Below are 19229 nucleotides of genomic sequence, written 5' to 3'. Positions count from 1 at the left end.
TGGACTCTAGTTATAAAATATTAAATAATTTTAAAAGGCACAAGAAGGCGCAATATTTTCTTTCACGATATTATAGGCAAATAAACGTATTAAATAACAAAAAAAAATTCATAGCCGGGAGATGCCGGGAACAATAATAAATATTAAAAAATGTCTGATGTTCTAGTAAAAAGTTTACATCAAATTAAAACAATGTACTACTTGTTATAAAAATAAGAAGTAAAACTTAACTATTTATATAAATATATAATTAAAATATCTGGAGACATCGTTTTCATGCTGGAATGATATGGGAAACTTTCAATTGTGAGATATATTATAATACGAAGTGACAACGTATCTTACATAAAGCTATAAACGGTTCGCTTAAAGGTTAAGCTTTGATAAATAATAACAATGACAGCAACAATAAAACTGACAAATATGTATCAGAAACGTATGTATGGATATGTTTTCTATTAATTGTATGTACATAACATGTTTTGTTTATGGTTTCAATTTTCTTACTTTTGGCCACGTTTTGACGCTTTCGCCCCACTGTGCGTCGTCGGGATCTCACCGCTTACGACGGCACGGCGTCTAACGGTCGAACATGAGTTTCGCGAGTTCGATGTCGAGACTCGGAATCGTCTGTAAACGACTTAGGTCGTCTACCTAGGCCGAGGAACGGCCAACCGCACCCCGCAGCCACAACAGGGCATCCGGGAGCTACCGTCTAGCAGCAGCGCCGGAGCCCCGAAAGAGCAGCGAGCAGCAGAGCACGGCCGACCGCCCCCCAAGAACACCCCACGACCCACGCGACAGAGCCCCGAAGGACCAACAAACGCAACAATGCAACCGAATAAGAATAGCTGTAGGGTCACCCGGCGACCCAGAGAAGACAGCCCCACACCGACCGCCCCCGGGCCAACCACCCCCCAGGGATCCGGAAGCGTCGCGCAAGCGACACACCGGACCCCAGGAGGAGGAAGGCCCGCAGCCGGCCGGCGCCCGGCCGCCCCAGAGGCGGCAGAACGGCCCCACCCGCACGCAACAAAGTAGAGCGCAATATCGCGTAAACGCAATACAACAAACACAATGTCCATCCTAATCAGTCATTACATAAAGCGCTATCCAGGATCGAAAGCCATTTGCTGCCTCCTACGTTCATCTTCTTCCTTCCGCTGAAGGACTCGTTCGGCGAAAACCGAGAACGCGTTCCAGGATTCTTTTGAAAGACAAATCTTCCTGACAATGCTTTCCAGGGAGAGGTTCTGTCCCACGGCGGCCGTCAACTCTCCCCGCTCGAGACTCCATTGATTACAGACTGCCAATGCGTGTTCCGGTGTATCGTCCTCTGCATCGCAATATCTGCATATGGGAGTATCTTCTTTATTAATTCGATATAAGTACGCCCCAAAGCACTCGTGTCCAGTTAGAAACTGGGTAATCCTAAACGTGAGAAAACCCGATCTGCGGTCCAACCACTCCTCGAAGTTAGGGATTATTGCTTCCCTCGTTTTTCTTCCAGCTAGTTGTGGTTGTTTAATATGGTCACACCATTGTCGACGAAGTTCTTCCCACTCGTCCAGGCGAACTGCTTTAGATGAAACCTCGTTATAGGTACCGTCCTCTTTCATCCCTCGAAGACGAAGATAGACACGTCTCAGGTATTCTGTATACAAATGTAGAGGTGGAACACGAGCCAGCAGAGTAGAGGCCTCATATGAGACCGTCCGATATGCCATTATGGTGCGAAGCGCCATCAACCGAAGAGCCTATCGTAATATTCTCTGTTTATTTGCGGAGCCAAGAAACTCTTCACTCCATATAGGAGCCGCGTACAGCGCAATGGAAGTTGTCACGGAACAGTATAATCTCCGTTTATTCTCCACTAGACCCCTGAGGTTCGGGCGTATACCACAAAGCGCACGACCAACCTTTGTGATTTTGGACGCCACATATTTTAAGTGGGTGTTAAACGCCCATCTTTTGTCAATGTATACGCCGAGATATTTTATTCTATAGGCAATTTTTATTCTAAAATTATCATATACGAAATACAAATCGCGAGGGCAATGACCAAAAAAGACCGCCTCAGACTTCGACCAGGATACCGCTAGGCCAAGGTCGTTAATATTGATCAGCATGCGTTCCAAACACTCAGTCGCAAGGGCACACGCTGAGTCAAAATCCTCCTCAATGACCACCAAGAGAGTGTTATCGGCATAACATATTATATGGCAATCCTGAAAGAGCATGGTCCGAAGGACCTGGGTCAAATCCCAAGTTCCACAAAGGAGGGCCCAGTATTGATCCCTGTGGAACGCCTCTGTTTACACGTCTAAAACGGCGAGTACCATCGGATGAAACATACCTAATCTTCCGATCTCGCAAATAGTCCTCAATTATACGCCGTAGATAAGGTGTAACGCGTTTCGTCCGAAGAGCTCTCCTAATACTGGAGTGCTTGATCGAGTTAAAGGCGTTCTCGATGTCAAGAGACAACGTCAGCGCCACTTTTCCCTCAGCACGAGCTCTGGTTATAATATCCTTTACCAGGAAAAGAGCATCAGTAGTTGAGCGCATTCTCCGGAATCCAAACTGATTATTAGACAGATCATATGTGGGATTTCCCTCAAGGTAAGTGGCGAGTCGATTTGCGATCACCCTCTCGAACGTTTTACCAATTTCGTTCAGAAGGCATATAGGGCGGGCCTTCGGAATTTCGCCTGGTGGTGGAGCATCACCTTTTGGAATTAATACCAAGTCGGCAGTCTTCCAACTTGGTGGAAAAACTCCGATCTGCATATACGTATTAAAGTTTGTCGCCAATCAATGAATCATACAGGGTGGTAGCATCTTTAGTGCGGTTACCTTAAATCCGTCCGGCCCAGGTGCTGTGCTGCTAGACTTCTTCGCGGCAATAGCCTCGCTGACCTCTTCAGGAGTGATGGGAGTCCTTCCCACCTCACAATCGCCGAGGTTCACAGGAACTAATGCCTTACCAGGTGGAAACAACTTATTCAGGAGGCGATTCAACATGTCCGGTTCCAGGGTTGCATTAAGGCCCGGGGTAGGTTTCCGTAATTTGTTCATAACTAATTTATAAGGAAGACCCCAAGGATCCTTATCGAGTGTAATCACCAATTCTCGCCACGCGTTCGATTTGGCTCTCCTGATCTCAAACTTCAATTCGTGCTTTGCCGCGATATAAGCTACTCTCTTGGACTCCAACACTTCCGGTCGATCTCTGTTCCTACCACGAGTCCAGGCCCTTCTAGCAGCAATGGACGTAGTTCTCAGCTGCGCAATACGATCACTCCACCAATATGCCGTATCGGATCTGCGGGCACGTAAACGAGGGACTGCCGCTTTACATGCATCATAGATGCAGGTATGTATCCAACGGTCGGGTTTTGCGTTGATCATATATTCTTGATCCATAGGAGTGACGGCGCACCTCCATTCGATGGCCTCCTGGTAAAGTTCGACGTCCATCTTCTTAAAGTTCCAGCGGCACGAAGGGAGCCGCGTCGGTCGCCTTGTAGATACATCCGAAATTTTGAAAGAAATGCAGAAATGGTCCGACATGGACTCAACATCTTCGCGAACGGTCCAACCCTGGATCCTGTTGGATAAATCTGGAGAGGCCCAGGTCAGATCTATAATCGATCTTCCCTGGTGGTTCGAGAAAGTGGGACGGTTACCCACATTCATCAGACGCCAATCAAGTTGTGCGGTTAGTTCCTCCAATACTTCACCTCTAATATCAGTAGAGTTTGAACCCCATAGATGCGCGTGGGCATTAAAATCACCACACACGAGAATTCTATTGTTGTGCGCGACGCTCGAACATATATTGGATAATTCTTCTAAAAAGTCATAATAATTGCGGATATCAACGTTCGGCGATATATAACAGGACAGGATGAAAACGTCTCCAAACTTCACGAGGACCGAGTCTCGACCCTGAGCCATGAGCACAGCAGGGTAAGTCGCGATCTTTGCGTTAACATATATAGCAGCCAGTTTGTTATGACTGTAAAACCACTGCTGATAGGGACTTGACGCACGAGCAGGCTCGGAAACCATACAAATGGTGGCCCCGATCTCCTCCGAATGATGTACAAGGAGGTCTTGAGCCTCCTTATTTCTATTCAAGTTGATCTGGAGACAGAGGAATGTTAACGTTTTGGCCCCTGTCCTCTTGAACCGTCCTTTCGCTGTCTCGCAGGCTGGTCCCTGCTAGAGCATCCATCAAGAGAGCCAAGTCGGTGGTTACTGGGTTTTCCAGCTTCCCTACAGATAACACAGCAGGGATCAGATTTGCAGCTGCCGATCTGGTGACCCCTTTCTCCGCACCTGAAGCACGCGCCAGTTCGGTCCTCAGGATAACTGCAAGTAGTGCGGACGTGGCCGAATCGCCAGCACTTATAGCACTGCACGGGTCTAGCTTCTAACAGCTCGACCCGTGCAACCGTCCATCCAACTTTGAGCTTATTTGTGGCGGTGATTTTAGCCGCCGCGGATAAAGGGCACTTGGCCCACACGGAGTTTAAGCCATTGTTCATCCTACGTATATTGCCAATTTTGATCAAGTGCTCGTCGCAATCTCCCACAATGGAAATTTCGTTTACGATATCAACTGAAGAAACGGAGTCATCAAAATTCCAAACGCGCATCTCTCCCATGGTGGTTGGTCGAGTGATGCGCGCTGTACCATCCCCCAGCACCTCTTTTAGTTTACCAACTAGTATATCTGCTTTAGAGGTCCCATCTGCGCCAGGAATCTCGATGATTACGCCTCCATTTATTCCTCTTCTAATCTTAGATCCTTCGATTCCTAGAGTGTCGAGGTTTATGTTCTGCCTCGCCTTCTTGAGTAAATCAGCATAGCTGACGTCCGATTTTAAACTTGTAATCGAAACCGCGGCCGTCTTGGGAGGTCTGCGACGGACTCTCCCGCGAGGACCGCTTCTCGTAGCATCAGCCCTAGTATTCGGGTCAATCGAGGGATTACGTCGACTCTGTTTAATATCTGTAGGTGGAGGTGCAGATGTAGACGCCATAGCTTCGCCATCTGAAGTACCCGATATCTCTGAAACCTCGCTTTTAAAGGAGGTCTTACGACTTTTATAAATTTATTGTTATTGGTTACATATTTTTATTTCACTAATAATAGATATATTGCATAAAGAAATATTTTTATGGAATCTATCGATAAATGACAATAAAGTCGATATTATGTTTTCTAATAATGTACGACGTTTTAAATTTCCTATCCCGTATTATTGTTATTAACGAAATTTCCTGCACATATATATGAAAGTATTCGAATCACTTTTACAATATTGTTTTTTGATATCTTTTATCAGAACTTATAATTAATAAATATAATTTATCTCAATTTATTTTAGTACTTACTATAACTCTTGTTTAAATCAATTTTGAATCAACCGTTTCTCGTATATAATAAATTAGAAGCGACGTCACACATAATCTTCCAATTATTTAGATCAATGTAACAATATATAAAGGCGCTCGATAGTTTTTTTTAAAGATGTTAAAATAGTTCATATACAAAGTATAATAAACATAGATTAATATTAACATACGACTTAATTAGTTATTTAATGATAACACAGCCACACACAAAAAAATTATTTTCTGGCCTGGCCGGGGTCAGACCATGTTTATTATATGTTTTTGGGGTCGCTGAAACCGAATTCGAAGTCCATTTTACCCCATCACGTCAGGTTTTTGACATAACCTTATACCTAATATATTGAACCTCACAGCAGGGCACCTCCACGCGGTGACGGCGGGCAACGGAGCAATTCCGTTATCCGGCTGAGTCCCTGGATTACGGCGTTGATGCCGTCATGGCAGGCACAGGTGGAAAACGTTTAACGAGACAGGGATTCGGATACCCAGAATCGGCGGCTGGTCAGGGGGAGAAACCCCCAGGCCCAGAAAATAATTTTTTTTTTTGTATGGCTGTGTAATGATTTTTTAAATAAATAATGAACGGTACATTATCTATGAACAACTGTAAAATGTATATAATCTTTTGTTTAAAATAGCATTATACGGAAATAACAGGATAGGGAAATGTTGAAATATGCGTCCAACCAGTCTTCGGACTGAAAACATGAGGATATGGAAATAAATAAAAGCGTTGGTTACATCATTCGACGATCCATCAATTTTATTACAATTCAATTTCTAGAGATACTTTTTGTAGCGATTCTTTATGCAGAATAAAAATTATAGATCAATAAAAAAAATACAATTTTTTTTAGTAATACGCATTTCTCTGTACTTTTGAGAGGCCACAGAATTATATTACTGATCCTTTGCCTAGTCGATTAATCGCTGAATAGGATATTTAAAGACTTCGCCAACAAGATGATATTTCCCGGTAAAAAATTTTTCATATAAAAACATATATGTATATGTATACTTAAATTAAAAGAAAATGTTTACTAACTAGTTGATTGGACCATAATTCTTTTTTATTTACAGTTAATAAAGCGCTTCCCTCCAGCACATTGCGATTAAAGTTGGTGTACAATTTTAATTTAATGTGAGTCACCGACATGATGTCTAAAAATAAACGTTTAATATTTAATATTATTCTTATATAAATAATTACGTAATTAATAGCGTTTTTCATTGGCAGAACTAGTGCGCACTTAGTGCACATTCTTCTGCCAATGAAAACGCTATAACATACCTGGCCTCGAATACGACGATGAATCTTTTAGTGGTAGTAAATTGACGCATTTCTCTGTACATTTGAGAGGCCACAGAATTATATTACTGATCCTTTGCCTAGTCGATTAATCGCTGAATAGGATATTTAAAGACTTCGCCAACAAGATGATATTTCCCGGTAAAAAATTTTTCATATAAAAACATATATGTATATGTATACTTAAATTAAAAGAAAATGTTTACTAACTAGTTGATTGGACCATAATTCTTTTTTATTTACAGTTAATAAAGCGCTTCCCTCCAGCACATTGCGATTAAAGTTGGTGTACAATTTTAATTTAATGTGAGTCACCGACATGATGTCTAAAAAATAAACGTTTAATATTTAATATTATTCTTATATAAATAATTACGTAATTAATAGCGTTTTTCATTGGCAGAACTAGTGCGCACTTAGTGCACATTCTTCTGCCAATGAAAAACGCTATAACATACCTGGCCTCGAATACGACGATGAATCTTTTAGTGGTAGTAAATTGATCCTAGATTGTCTGGCCATATCGACCTCAAAAAAGCAGGAGATCGAGGATGCGTTAGAATTTGATTGAGTTGAAAAAATTTACAAAAGCCAAAGGAAGATGTTCTTCTCGAAGACACGAGAAAACGTGCAGGCGGAACGAGACGATAAGCTGAAAAGAAAAAAAATGGGATATACGTTCGCGGCTTTTCCGCGTAAACGCAAAGGCTTGCATAGAAAGCTGACGCAACATGCAAAACACGTGTGCAACTTCCGTTAAAATATCTTTTCGCAGGTTCTAGCAAATTGCGACAAATGTATCGAGGCTCGAGGTTCACGCATGGGTCGGACGCACGCTGTTGGAAATTGGTTAGGGCGGTAGCTGAGACGGAAAGATTCCAAGATTTCTTTAAGTACGGAAAAAAACGCGAGCACGAGCGAAGAGAAAAGATATTAATGTCATCTGCAAAGTTTTATCCGTTCAGTCTTACCTGACAACGTATGAGAATGAACAATTTCACGTGCCGAGTCTTCGCCCTGCCGCGGTTGCCGCAGGTTGCCGGTCGCGCAATCACCCGAATCGGCGAATCACCGTATATCCTCGGATCTCGAATCGATTATCGGATTGCTTGGACCCTTCCTTCCACCTTCTTTTTGCTCCTACCCATGGTGTTAGTCGGGCGGGGGCCGAGAACGAAGGGGAGATTGGAACGCGGCGCTTTCTGATTGATTCGACGATTGACGGAGTTGCGCTGTGGGCACAATTTTCGCGAACAAAGACACTGCGCGTGTTCCGATTCTCGACAATGCCGGCATGCGCGCACCTGAAGGTCGATTCTGTATTTTGAGACGAGGTGAAAATTACAAAAATGAACAAATTTACTAGATTTCGACAAATAAAATTGTAGATTCTCTAGTGAATTTTCTCACTTTTGTAATTTTTACCTCGTCCCAAGATCCGAGGATATACGGTGATTCGCCGATTCGGGTGATTGCGCGACCGGCAACCTGCGGCAACCGCGGCAGGGCGAAGACTCGGCACGTGAAATTGTTCATTCTCATACGTTGTCAGGTAAGACTGAACGGATAAAACTTTGCAGATGACATTAATATCTTTTCTCTTCGCTCGTGCTCGCGTTTTTTTCCGTACTTAAAGAAATCTTGGAATCTTTCCGTCTCAGCTACCGCCCTAACCAATTTCCAACAGCGTGCGTCCGACCCATGCGTGAACCTCGAGCCTCGATACATTTGTCGCAATTTGCTAGAACCTGCGAAAAGATATTTTAACGGAAGTTGCACACGTGTTTTGCATGTTGCGTCAGCTTTCTATGCAAGCCTTTGCGTTTACGCGGAAAAGCCGCGAACGTATATCCCATTTTTTTTCTTTTCAGCTTATCGTCTCGTTCCGCCTGCACGTTTTCTCGTGTCTTCGAGAAGAACATCTTCCTTTGGCTTTTGTAAATTTTTTCAACTCAATCAAATTCTAACGCATCCTCGATCTCCTGCTTTTTTGAGGTCGATATGGCCAGACAATCTAGGATCAATTTACTACCACTAAAAGATTCATCGTCGTATTCGAGGCCAGGTATGTTATAGCGTTTTTCATTGGCAGAAGAATGTGCACTAAGTGCGCACTAGTTCTGCCAATGAAAAACGCTATTAATTACGTAATTATTTATATAAGAATAATATTAAATATTAAACGTTTATTTTTTAGACATCATGTCGGTGACTCACATTAAATTAAAATTGTACACCAACTTTAATCGCAATGTGCTGGAGGGAAGCGCTTTATTAACTGTAAATAAAAAAGAATTATGGTCCAATCAACTAGTTAGTAAACATTTTCTTTTAATTTAAGTATACATATACATATATGTTTTTATATGAAAAATTTTTTACCGGGAAATATCATCTTGTTGGCGAAGTCTTTAAATATCCTATTCAGCGATTAATCGACTAGGCAAAGGATCAGTAATATAATTCTGTGGCCTCTCAAATGTACAGAGAAATGCGTATTACTAAAAAAAATTGTATTTTTTTTATTGATCTATAATTTTTATATTCTGCATAAAGAATCGCTACAAAAAGTATCTCTAGAAATTGAATTGTAATAAAATTGATGGATCGTCGAATGATGTAACCAACGCTTTTATTTATTTCCATATCATCATGTTTTCAGTCCGAAGACTGGTTGGACGCATATTTCAACATTTCCCTATCCTGTTATTTCCGTATAATGCTATTTTAAACAAAAGATTATATTACATTTTACAGTTGTTCATAGATAATGTACCTTTCATTATTTATTTAAAAAATCATTACACAGCCATACAAAAAAAAAAATTATTTTCTGGCCTGGGGGTTTCTCACCCTGACCAGCCGCCGATTCTGGGTATCCGAATCCCTGTCTCGTTAAACGTTTTCCACCTGTGCCTGCCATGACGGCATCAACGCCGTAATCCAGGGACTCAGCCGGATAACGGAATTGCTCCGTTGCCCGCCGTCACCGCGTGGAGGTGCCCTGCTGTGAGGTTCAATATATTAGGTATAAGGTTATGTCAAAAACCTGACGTGATGGGGTAAAATGGACTTCGAATTCGGTTTCAGCGACCCCAAAAACATATAATAAACATGGTCTGACCCCGGCCAGGCCAGAAAATAATTTTTTTGTGTGTGGCTGTGTTATCATTAAATAACTAATTAAGTCGTATGTTAATATTAATCTATGTTTATTATACTTTGTATATGAACTATTTTAACATCTTTAAAAAAAACTATCGAGCGCCTTTATATATTGTTACATTGATCTAAATAATTGGAAGATTATGTGTGACGTCGCTTCTAATTTATTATATACGAGAAACGGTTGATTCAAAATTGATTTAAACAAGAGTTATAGTAAGTACTAAAATAAATTGAGATAAATTATATTTATTAATTATAAGTTCTGATAAAAGATATCAAAAAACAATATTGTAAAAGTGATTCGAATACTTTCATATATATGTGCAGGAAATTTCGTTAATAACAATAATACGGGATAGGAAATTTAAAACGTCGTACATTATTAGAAAACATAATATCGACTTTATTGTCATTTATCGATAGATTCCATAAAAATATTTCTTTATGCAATATATCTATTATTAGTGAAATAAAAATATGTAACCAATAACAATAAATTTATAAAAGTCGTAAGACCTCCTTTAAAAGCGAGGTTTCAGAGATATCGGGTACTTCAGATGGCGAAGCTATGGCGTCTACATCTGCACCTCCACCTACAGATATTAAACAGAGTCGACGTAATCCCTCGATTGACCCGAATACTAGGGCTGATGCTACGAGAAGCGGTCCTCGCGGGAGAGTCCGTCGCAGACCTCCCAAGACGGCCGCGGTTTCGATTACAAGTTTAAAATCGGACGTCAGCTATGCTGATTTACTCAAGAAGGCGAGGCAGAACATAAACCTCGACACTCTAGGAATCGAAGGATCTAAGATTAGAAGAGGAATAAATGGAGGCGTAATCATCGAGATTCCTGGCGCAGATGGGACCTCTAAAGCAGATATACTAGTTGGTAAACTAAAAGAGGTGCTGGGGGATGGTACAGCGCGCATCACTCGACCAACCACCATGGGAGAGATGCGCGTTTGGAATTTTGATGACTCCGTTTCTTCAGTTGATATCGTAAACGAAATTTCCATTGTGGGAGATTGCGACGAGCACTTGATCAAAATTGGCAATATACGTAGGATGAACAATGGCTTAAACTCCGTGTGGGCCAAGTGCCCTTTATCCGCGGCGGACTAAAATCACCGCCACAAATAAGCTCAAAGTTGGATGGACGGTTGCACGGGTCGAGCTGTTAGAAGCTAGACCCGTGCAGTGCTATAAGTGCTGGCGATTCGGCCACGTCCGCACTACTTGCAGTTATCCTGAGGACCGAACTGGCGCGTGCTTCAGGTGCGGAGAAAGGGGTCACCAGATCGGCAGCTGCAAATCTGATCCCTGCTGTGTTATCTGTAGGGAAGCTGGAAAACCCAGTAACCACCGACTTGGCTCTCTTGATGGATGCTCTAGCAGGGACCAGCCTGCGAGACAGCGAAAGGACGGTTCAAGAGGACAGGGGCCAAAACGTTAACATTCCTCTGTCTCCAGATCAACTTGAATAGAAATAAGGAGGCTCAAGACCTCCTTGTACATCATTCGGAGGAGATCGGGGCCACCATTTGTATGGTTTCCGAGCCTGCTCGTGCGTCAAGTCCCTATCAGCAGTGGTTTTACAGTCATAACAAACTGGCTGCTATATATGTTAACGCAAAGATCGCGACTTACCCTGCTGTGCTCATGGCTCAGGGTCGAGACTCGGTCCTCGTGAAGTTTGGAGACGTTTTCATCCTGTCCTGTTATATATCGCCGAACGTTGATATCCGCAATTATTATGACTTTTTAGAAGAATTATCCAATATATGTTCGAGCGTCGCGCACAACAATAGAATTCTCGTGTGTGGTGATTTTAATGCCCACGCGCATCTATGGGGTTCAAACTCTACTGATATTAGAGGTGAAGTATTGGAGGAACTAACCGCACAACTTGATTGGCGTCTGATGAATGTGGGTAACCGTCCCACTTTCTCGAACCACCAGGGAAGATCGATTATAGATCTGACCTGGGCCTCTCCAGATTTATCCAACAGGATCCAGGGTTGGACCGTTCGCGAAGATGTTGAGTCCATGTCGGACCATTTCTGCATTTCTTTCAAAATTTCGGATGTATCTACAAGTATGTACAAGTATCTACATCCACAGTGCGTAATATCAGAAATAACTGATTTATTCGTCGTTTTGATACATTACATCGATCTGTACGTTTCGGCTCAGTTTTGAGCCATCTTCAGCGGCAGTTACAGAAATTAAGTTACACGTTCTCCGTACCGTATGGTGAGTTTACTGATTCAAAGTATCAGAAACATAGACCAATTTATCCATATCTGTAAATTTGTTCAATTAATGTTGAGATATTAAAAAGATTCCTTAGGAAACTCACCATTCGGTCTGAATAACGTGGAATACAGAGCCATGTACATAATGAATACTCTCTGGGAGAAGACTTGACGATCTTGTCGACACGACACACAATGATATGAAAGGTCTTGCAAGAAGAGGCATCTAATTGTTTAATTCTTCAATTAAGAATATAAAATTAAAACAAAAATTCCATTTACTTATTATTTTGACTTTTCTTTGATAATATTTTATAATGTTCTTTGAAGGAGTATAAATTCTTTTTTCATACAAAGTACATGACAAAGACTTTTTCTAAAATTTGTGATAAGTACATTTTAAGATTATTATCAAGAAAATATTCTTTGTTAAAGATAACCGTTACTTACTAAAAGAAAAAGAGTAATTCGAGAATTACAACTGTGTACGTAATAAAAATTTAAGAATTAAAATTGTGTACATAAGTAAAATTCGTGAATTACAATTATGTACATAATTTTAATTCCCGAAAAATTTTTATGTCATAACATAAAATAAATTCAGAATTAATATTTTGTCTAGACATAATTTTAATTCTGCATTTTCAATTAAAGCTTAATAATAATTCGATGAATTATAAGTATCTAGACATAATAATAATTTCTTTTCTTTGAGTATCAATTTAATTTGGTAGAATTTTTATGATGATATTAAATAGCAAAACGGCGTGCCGTATACGCACACGCAAAAAAATATCATTCTAGTGCTAAAAAAACCAATTACTCAATTTTCTCTTCCTTTAAGTAACGATGATCTTTACAAAAAATGTTTTCTTGATAATATTACTTAAAATAAATAATATTCTAAATTCTAATTATTCAGTTCTTCAGTTAAGAATATAAAATTAAAACAAAAATTCGATTTGCTAATTATTTTGATAGGAGAAGTCAAGGCTATGAGGATCAGACGCAGATCACAGTGCGTCCCTTATGAAAAAAAACTATTGAAAAACTATTGAGAGCGAATTAACTATTGGATAACTATTAGATTTGAATAGTACGTACTATTCAAATTTAATAGTTAACTATTGAAAGTCCAATAGTTAATTCGCTGTCAATAGTTTTTTTTCATAAGGGGTAATATCAGAAATAACTGATTTAATCGTTGTTTTGATACATTACATCGATCCGTACGTTTCGGCTCAGCTTTGAGCCATCTTCAGCGGTAGTTACACAAGTTAAGTTACACGTTCTCCGTACCGTATGGTGAGTTTACTGATTCCAAGTATCAGAAACATAGATCAATTGATCCATATCTGTAAATTTGTTCAAATAAAGTTGAGATATTAAAAAGATCTCTTAGAAAACTCACCATTCGGTCTGAAAAACGTGGAATACAGAGCCATGTACATAATGAATACTCTCTGCGAGAAGACTTGACGATCTTGTCGACACGACACACAATGATATGAAAGGTCTTGCAAAAAGAGGCATGTCGTAGGTCAACACATCGGCGAGGATTATAACAAAGCACGATTTGACACCGTCACAATATTGCATGTACCAATAGTAAAACCCCGATTTGCCAACGACCAAGTTCATGAGCATGGATTACAATTTGCTCAAAACCGTGACATATGCATGATGCAAAAAATCCGTGTTATTTTGAGACGGCCCTTACGGAAAGAAACTACAGCCAGTAAATATTACACTTGTGTAGTTACTACAGGACCACCTGTAGTTATCACAGAAAGGAACACAATAATCTGTAGTTATTACACGCTGTAATTACTTAGTGCGTGAAATCCCTGTAATATGGAATACACGTCTAATCATGAAGGGTGAAATCCACTACACGTGTAATCCACTATATATGTAATATACTACACGTGTGGTAAGTGACTTGTGTAGTAGACTACACGTGTAATCCATTATATGTGTAATATACTACACGTGTGGTAAGTGACTTGTGTAGTAGACTACACATGTAATCTACAAAATGTGTAATACACTACTACACATGTGTATTAAACGTAATGCTACCAGTAATCCATAAAATTTGAAATAGCGAGTCTTATCATATATGGAGGGGTAAAAACCACAGTGGTGTAAGTCAAATTTTTAAAAATATTTTCTCGTGTGCATAGATGCAATTTATATATTGTACAGATTGCATCTATGCACACGAGAAAATATTTTTAAAAATTTGAGTTACACCACTGTGGTTTTTACTAGGGCTCTGATTTTATTCCGTTTTTCGAATAAACGTTTAAACGTGAAACGTTTATCCGTTTACATTTTCTTCCAGAAAAACGTTTACGTTTAAACGTTTAGTAAACGTTTAATAAACGCTTAGTAAACGTTTAATAAACGTTTAGTAAACGTTTAGTAAACGCTTAGTAAACGTTTAGTAAACATCACTGACATGTTATTTCGTGCGTGCGTGCATGCGTACGTACGAACGTGCGTGCATGCGCTCGCTCTCACTCGCGGATGTCGTCGATGATGCGAGCACGCGTGACAAAAACTTGTCGAACTGTGTCGTTCCCTCGTGCTTTTGTCTGCCCCTATTTGCTTCCCCCCTCCACCGCGTCAAAATTAGGGCTCGCTATTATTTAAACAAAAACTCATTTACTCGTATATTTAGTAAGTACATTCATTTATGAGTAGAAGAGAGTGTTAAACTTGTTTTGTTCGTTTCATACCTACTTTATGCCATGTAATCATCTAAAAACAACATAACTGTATCCAGATTATCCAGTTTAAAAATGTAACGTGTTATCATTACCGTTACTCGTTAGCAATTTGAAAAAGCAACTTGTTACCGTTATCGTTACTATAAGAAAGTAACAATTCGTTACTTTTTTATAACACTAAAATAAAATGCGTGATTGATTTTAAAAGAAAATTATTATTTTTATAGGTACTTATATATACATAGATATATGTACAATTTAAACATACAGTAAACAAAAATATACAATAATAAAAATTTAAACATTTTATAATACTAACATTTTGTAATACTAAAATAAAATATGTAATTAATTTTAAAATGTAATTATTACTTTTGTTCTATATATATTATATGAAACATACAGCAAACAGAAACATACAATAATAAAACTTTAAACATACAATATACATTAAAATTAATTTATTATGTAAAAATAAATAAAGCTTGCATTTATAATTACACATAAAATTAATTTCTTCGTGTTGCTTGCACTATTAGCACTCAATTTCATTCTTGCTTTTATACCAGCATCCGAATGCGTATTTGTTTTGTTCCAAGGCCAAGAAGTGCAAGCAGCGCGAACAAATCTAATTACTTCTGATTTATTGAATAGAAATGACTAAAGTAACGATGAAAGTAACGAATTCGTTTCCGTTACTGTAAAAATGTGACGACGTCACCAGAAAGAAAGTAACGGTAATGATATTACAAATACTACATTACTTCCCAACGCTGACTATATTTGTAATAAATATTTCATTAATAAAGTACATTCAAAAATAACACACTTAAGAAAGGGATAATAAACGTTTATAGAAAAACGTGAAAATATTCGGAAAAACGTTTTTAGTAAGCGGATATGCTATAAATATACGTTTAAACGTTTAAACGTTTATCAGGCCCTAGACTTAAAACACGTGTATTCGGAAAAACGTTTCTAATAAACGGATATGCTAATTATACGTATAAACGTATTTCCGTTTAAACGTATAATAGCGAGCCCTAGTTTTTACCCCTCCACCTCCATATATAGTATACTTTTACTTCAATGCAGCTGTATATATATAAATTATTTCTATAAATATTGTTTGAAATTTATTAGATTTAATGTATCACTTTTTAACCACATTTTATTATTTTTTAATTTCATATTTTATAAGTAATTTCATAATGAGCCGGCACTGGTTTCTGACATTCACCCGACTTTAAGAAATATTATATCATATATCCAATTTAAAATTTTATTACTCTTTTTAAACTGAATTTGTTTCTTAAGATGATTTTTGAAAAATTATATATTTGTGCTGGTTATGACATATGTAGACTATATATAACACTTACATCAAATTAAGAAGTAGTCTACCACGTAAGGCAGTTGGCTCACGATCCAGAGGTCCCGAGGTCCCGAGTTCGAATCCCACCAAGGTAAGTGTGTTTTTCAAATACAAGAAAATATTTATAATCATAGACTGCATCTTAAGAAACAAATTTAGTTATAAAAAAGTAATAAAACTAAGAAAAAAATAATTTTTTTTTATGCCGGGTGAATATCGGAAATCAGTGTCCTCTAGTATTAAGAGGACTGCAATCTTGTAGTCCTGTAATCCTGTAATATTTTCCTGTAATCCGAGCGTATAGTACGAAAATATTACAGTATATTACAATACTTCAGTCTGTAATTTTGTGTAATACTTTTATGTAGTTCCTGTAATATAATTTTCTGTAATCCGCTGTAGTTTCTTTCCGTAAGGGGGTGTCAAATCGTGCTATGTTATAATCCTCGCCGGTGTGTTGACCTACGACATGCCTCTTCTTGCAAGACCTTTCATATCATTGTGTGTCGTGTCGACAAGATCGTCAAGTCTTCTCCCAGAGAGTATTCATTATGTACATGGCTCTGTATTCCACGTTTTTCAGACCGAATGGTGAGTTTCCTAAGAGATCTTTTTAATATCTCAACATTAATTGAACAAATTTACAGATACCCGAGAAAAAATAATTTTGACTAATCATAGATAATTGTATATGATTATGTATAGAATCATAAATGAATATATATGGGTATATTTATGATCATGTATATTTACATCTTGCTCCTTGTATGATTATATATGGATCCATATATGATTAGATCTGACCATTCCTATGCTGATATGACTAATATATTCTAATTCGTATGAGTAGGTACAGATTCATATATGATTAGACCTAATCAAGCCTGACTCATACCAGACTGTAGATGAATTCATATATGACTATATTTAAATCTATGTATGATTCTATCTAATCATGACTGGTGTTTGAGATCACGAGTGCATCATAGCGTGCATCGGTCTCGTCAAATGAAAGGACACAATGCGCGTGCCTTCTCTGTATTGTAAGTTCATCGTTTCAATAAAAATCCTAATCCGAATATGTAAGTTCTGAATACTTTGCATTATAACGTGGGCTTCTCTAAAGGCATTTCGCAATAGATACCTTTCAAGACGTTTCCAAAACGCTGTTTTCATGTCCTTGCGCGATGGAGAAACCCACGCTATAAACAGTCACCGGTGTGACAAACAACAACATTGCTAACGGCCGGTTAGCAATGTTTCGGCTCGCGTCGACGCGATGCGGTGACGTAGGCAGCCGATTGCCAATCAGGTGCGACTCAATGCGTGCCATAGCCCTTTGCCGCCAATCACAAGGGAAAATCGGAGGTCACCGACAACGCTTCGAAACAATTGGTTATTGCGAGAAGAAGCTCCCGTATAAAAGAGCTTGCTTCGTCGCGCACCGGGCTCTTTGTCGAAAGTCCATCGCCCAGAATCTCCACTCGCTAAACCGCTTAACTACGCTAGCTAACACCGCCGTATACACCGCTTTGAGTTCGCTCTTCGCTATCGCGCTTCGCGAACACGCTTTCACCACCGCTGCATGCCGTACTAACATCTGTGCGCGCGTTTACGGCTTCTTGCTTTGCTAAAAGTAAAGGAACACTGTATCCATTGTACATATTGAGACTTTATTGTAATATACTTATTTTATTGGACTTATACGTATTTGATTTGTGTGAACCGCTTTCCTCGTGGTCGTCTTCCTCGCGCTATTAAACGCGCATCCGCGCACTCTCGCACAACTGGCTAATATGAACTCGCACCTGACTATATGTAAATTTATATATAACTAGATATATATCCATATATAATTGTGCGTATTTAGATCTGACCATTTCTATGCTGATATGACTAATATATTCTAATTCGTATGAGTAGGTACAGATTCATATATGATTAGACCTAATCAAGCCTGACTCATACCTGACTGTATATATGAATTCATGTATGACTATATAATATATATATATATCTTCAGGGTATCATGTACATATATCACATATATACATATACATACACACACACACACACACACACACACATACACACACGCGGCGCTCATATTTATATTTATATATATATTCAATAAACAACGAAGTTATATATATATATACGAAAAAATAAAAACACTTTTACTATATATAAAATTGGTCCAATTAGCTATACGATAAGCCTATTATAGTTAGAACTTGATCCGTTCCATGCCGTACAGTTTTTCAAATTGTTTTACAAATAATTTAAGTAAAATATCTGATTGTTTAAGATCAAACTGTGTAATTTGATTTTGAAGTAAATTAAACAATTCTATAACTAACATCATCCAGTGCTGAAAATATTCATTAGGCAAATGATCAATAAGAGCTATAAGAGAATAAAATAACAAAAAATTGTAATTTTCGGATGCATTATAAAATTGATAATATGTTAAAGGTCTTGGTAATCGACAAAATGATTGAAGTGGTCGTATACTTGTGATAAAATTATCAATATCTTTACTCTTTTTTTTTAATATTCCAAGGACCTTTTTTATCAAACCACAATTTAATAAGTTGTTTTACTATCCCAAGAAGAACCGAGTGCATGAACCCAGGCAAAACACATGTTCCAATATCAATCAACGGCACACAAAACAATCTACTACTACGGAAAAAACTACGGAAAAATATAATTTTTAATCCAATTATTTGTTACATTTTTGTGGAATTAAATTATATTGTTAGATAACTATACAGTATCTATGTCTGACACCTTCCGTACATCTGCTAACAATAAGTGTAACATATGTAGTACAATACGAAACGTATTTATTAATTAACGTTGTAGCACAGTACGTAAGGTGACTGACTCAAGATCCAGGGGTTCCAGGTTCAAATCCAGCAGTGGTCAGCAAATTTTTCAAGTACAATATAAATTT

At 38.6% G+C, this 19229-nt stretch overlaps 1 protein-coding gene and 1 long non-coding RNA gene across 2 annotated transcripts; both read right to left on the bottom strand.

Annotated features, from left to right (window-relative positions):
• Positions 1-1109: 1109 nt before the first annotated feature.
• On the bottom strand, positions 1110-1727 carry LOC139782727 (uncharacterized). Its single transcript, XM_071721761.1, has one exon. The coding sequence runs from the start codon at positions 1725-1727 to the stop codon at positions 1110-1112; it is 618 nt and encodes a 205-aa protein (XP_071577862.1).
• Positions 1728-16018: 14291 nt separating this feature from the next.
• On the bottom strand, positions 16019-18025 carry LOC139782733 (uncharacterized). Its single transcript, XR_011720973.1, has 2 exons — positions 17978-18025; positions 16019-17900 (listed from the first exon to the last, which is right to left on the bottom strand). It is a non-coding gene; the product is annotated as an uncharacterized lncRNA (long non-coding RNA).
• Between the last annotated feature and the right edge of the window lie 1204 nt (positions 18026-19229).

Source organism: Temnothorax nylanderi, unplaced genomic scaffold, assembly GCF_030848795.1.
Source record: "Temnothorax nylanderi isolate EJ_2023f unplaced genomic scaffold, tnyl_v1.0 TNYL_tig0436_pilon, whole genome shotgun sequence".
Classification (NCBI taxonomy): Eukaryota; Metazoa; Arthropoda; class Insecta; order Hymenoptera; family Formicidae; genus Temnothorax; species Temnothorax nylanderi.
This window is presented reverse-complemented; position numbering and strand designations above follow the sequence as displayed.

Coding starts and splice junctions, on each gene's coding strand:
- LOC139782727 (XM_071721761.1), bottom strand. CDS start 1,727: ATGGCATATCGGACGGTCTCATATGAGGCCTCTACTCTGCTGGCTCGT.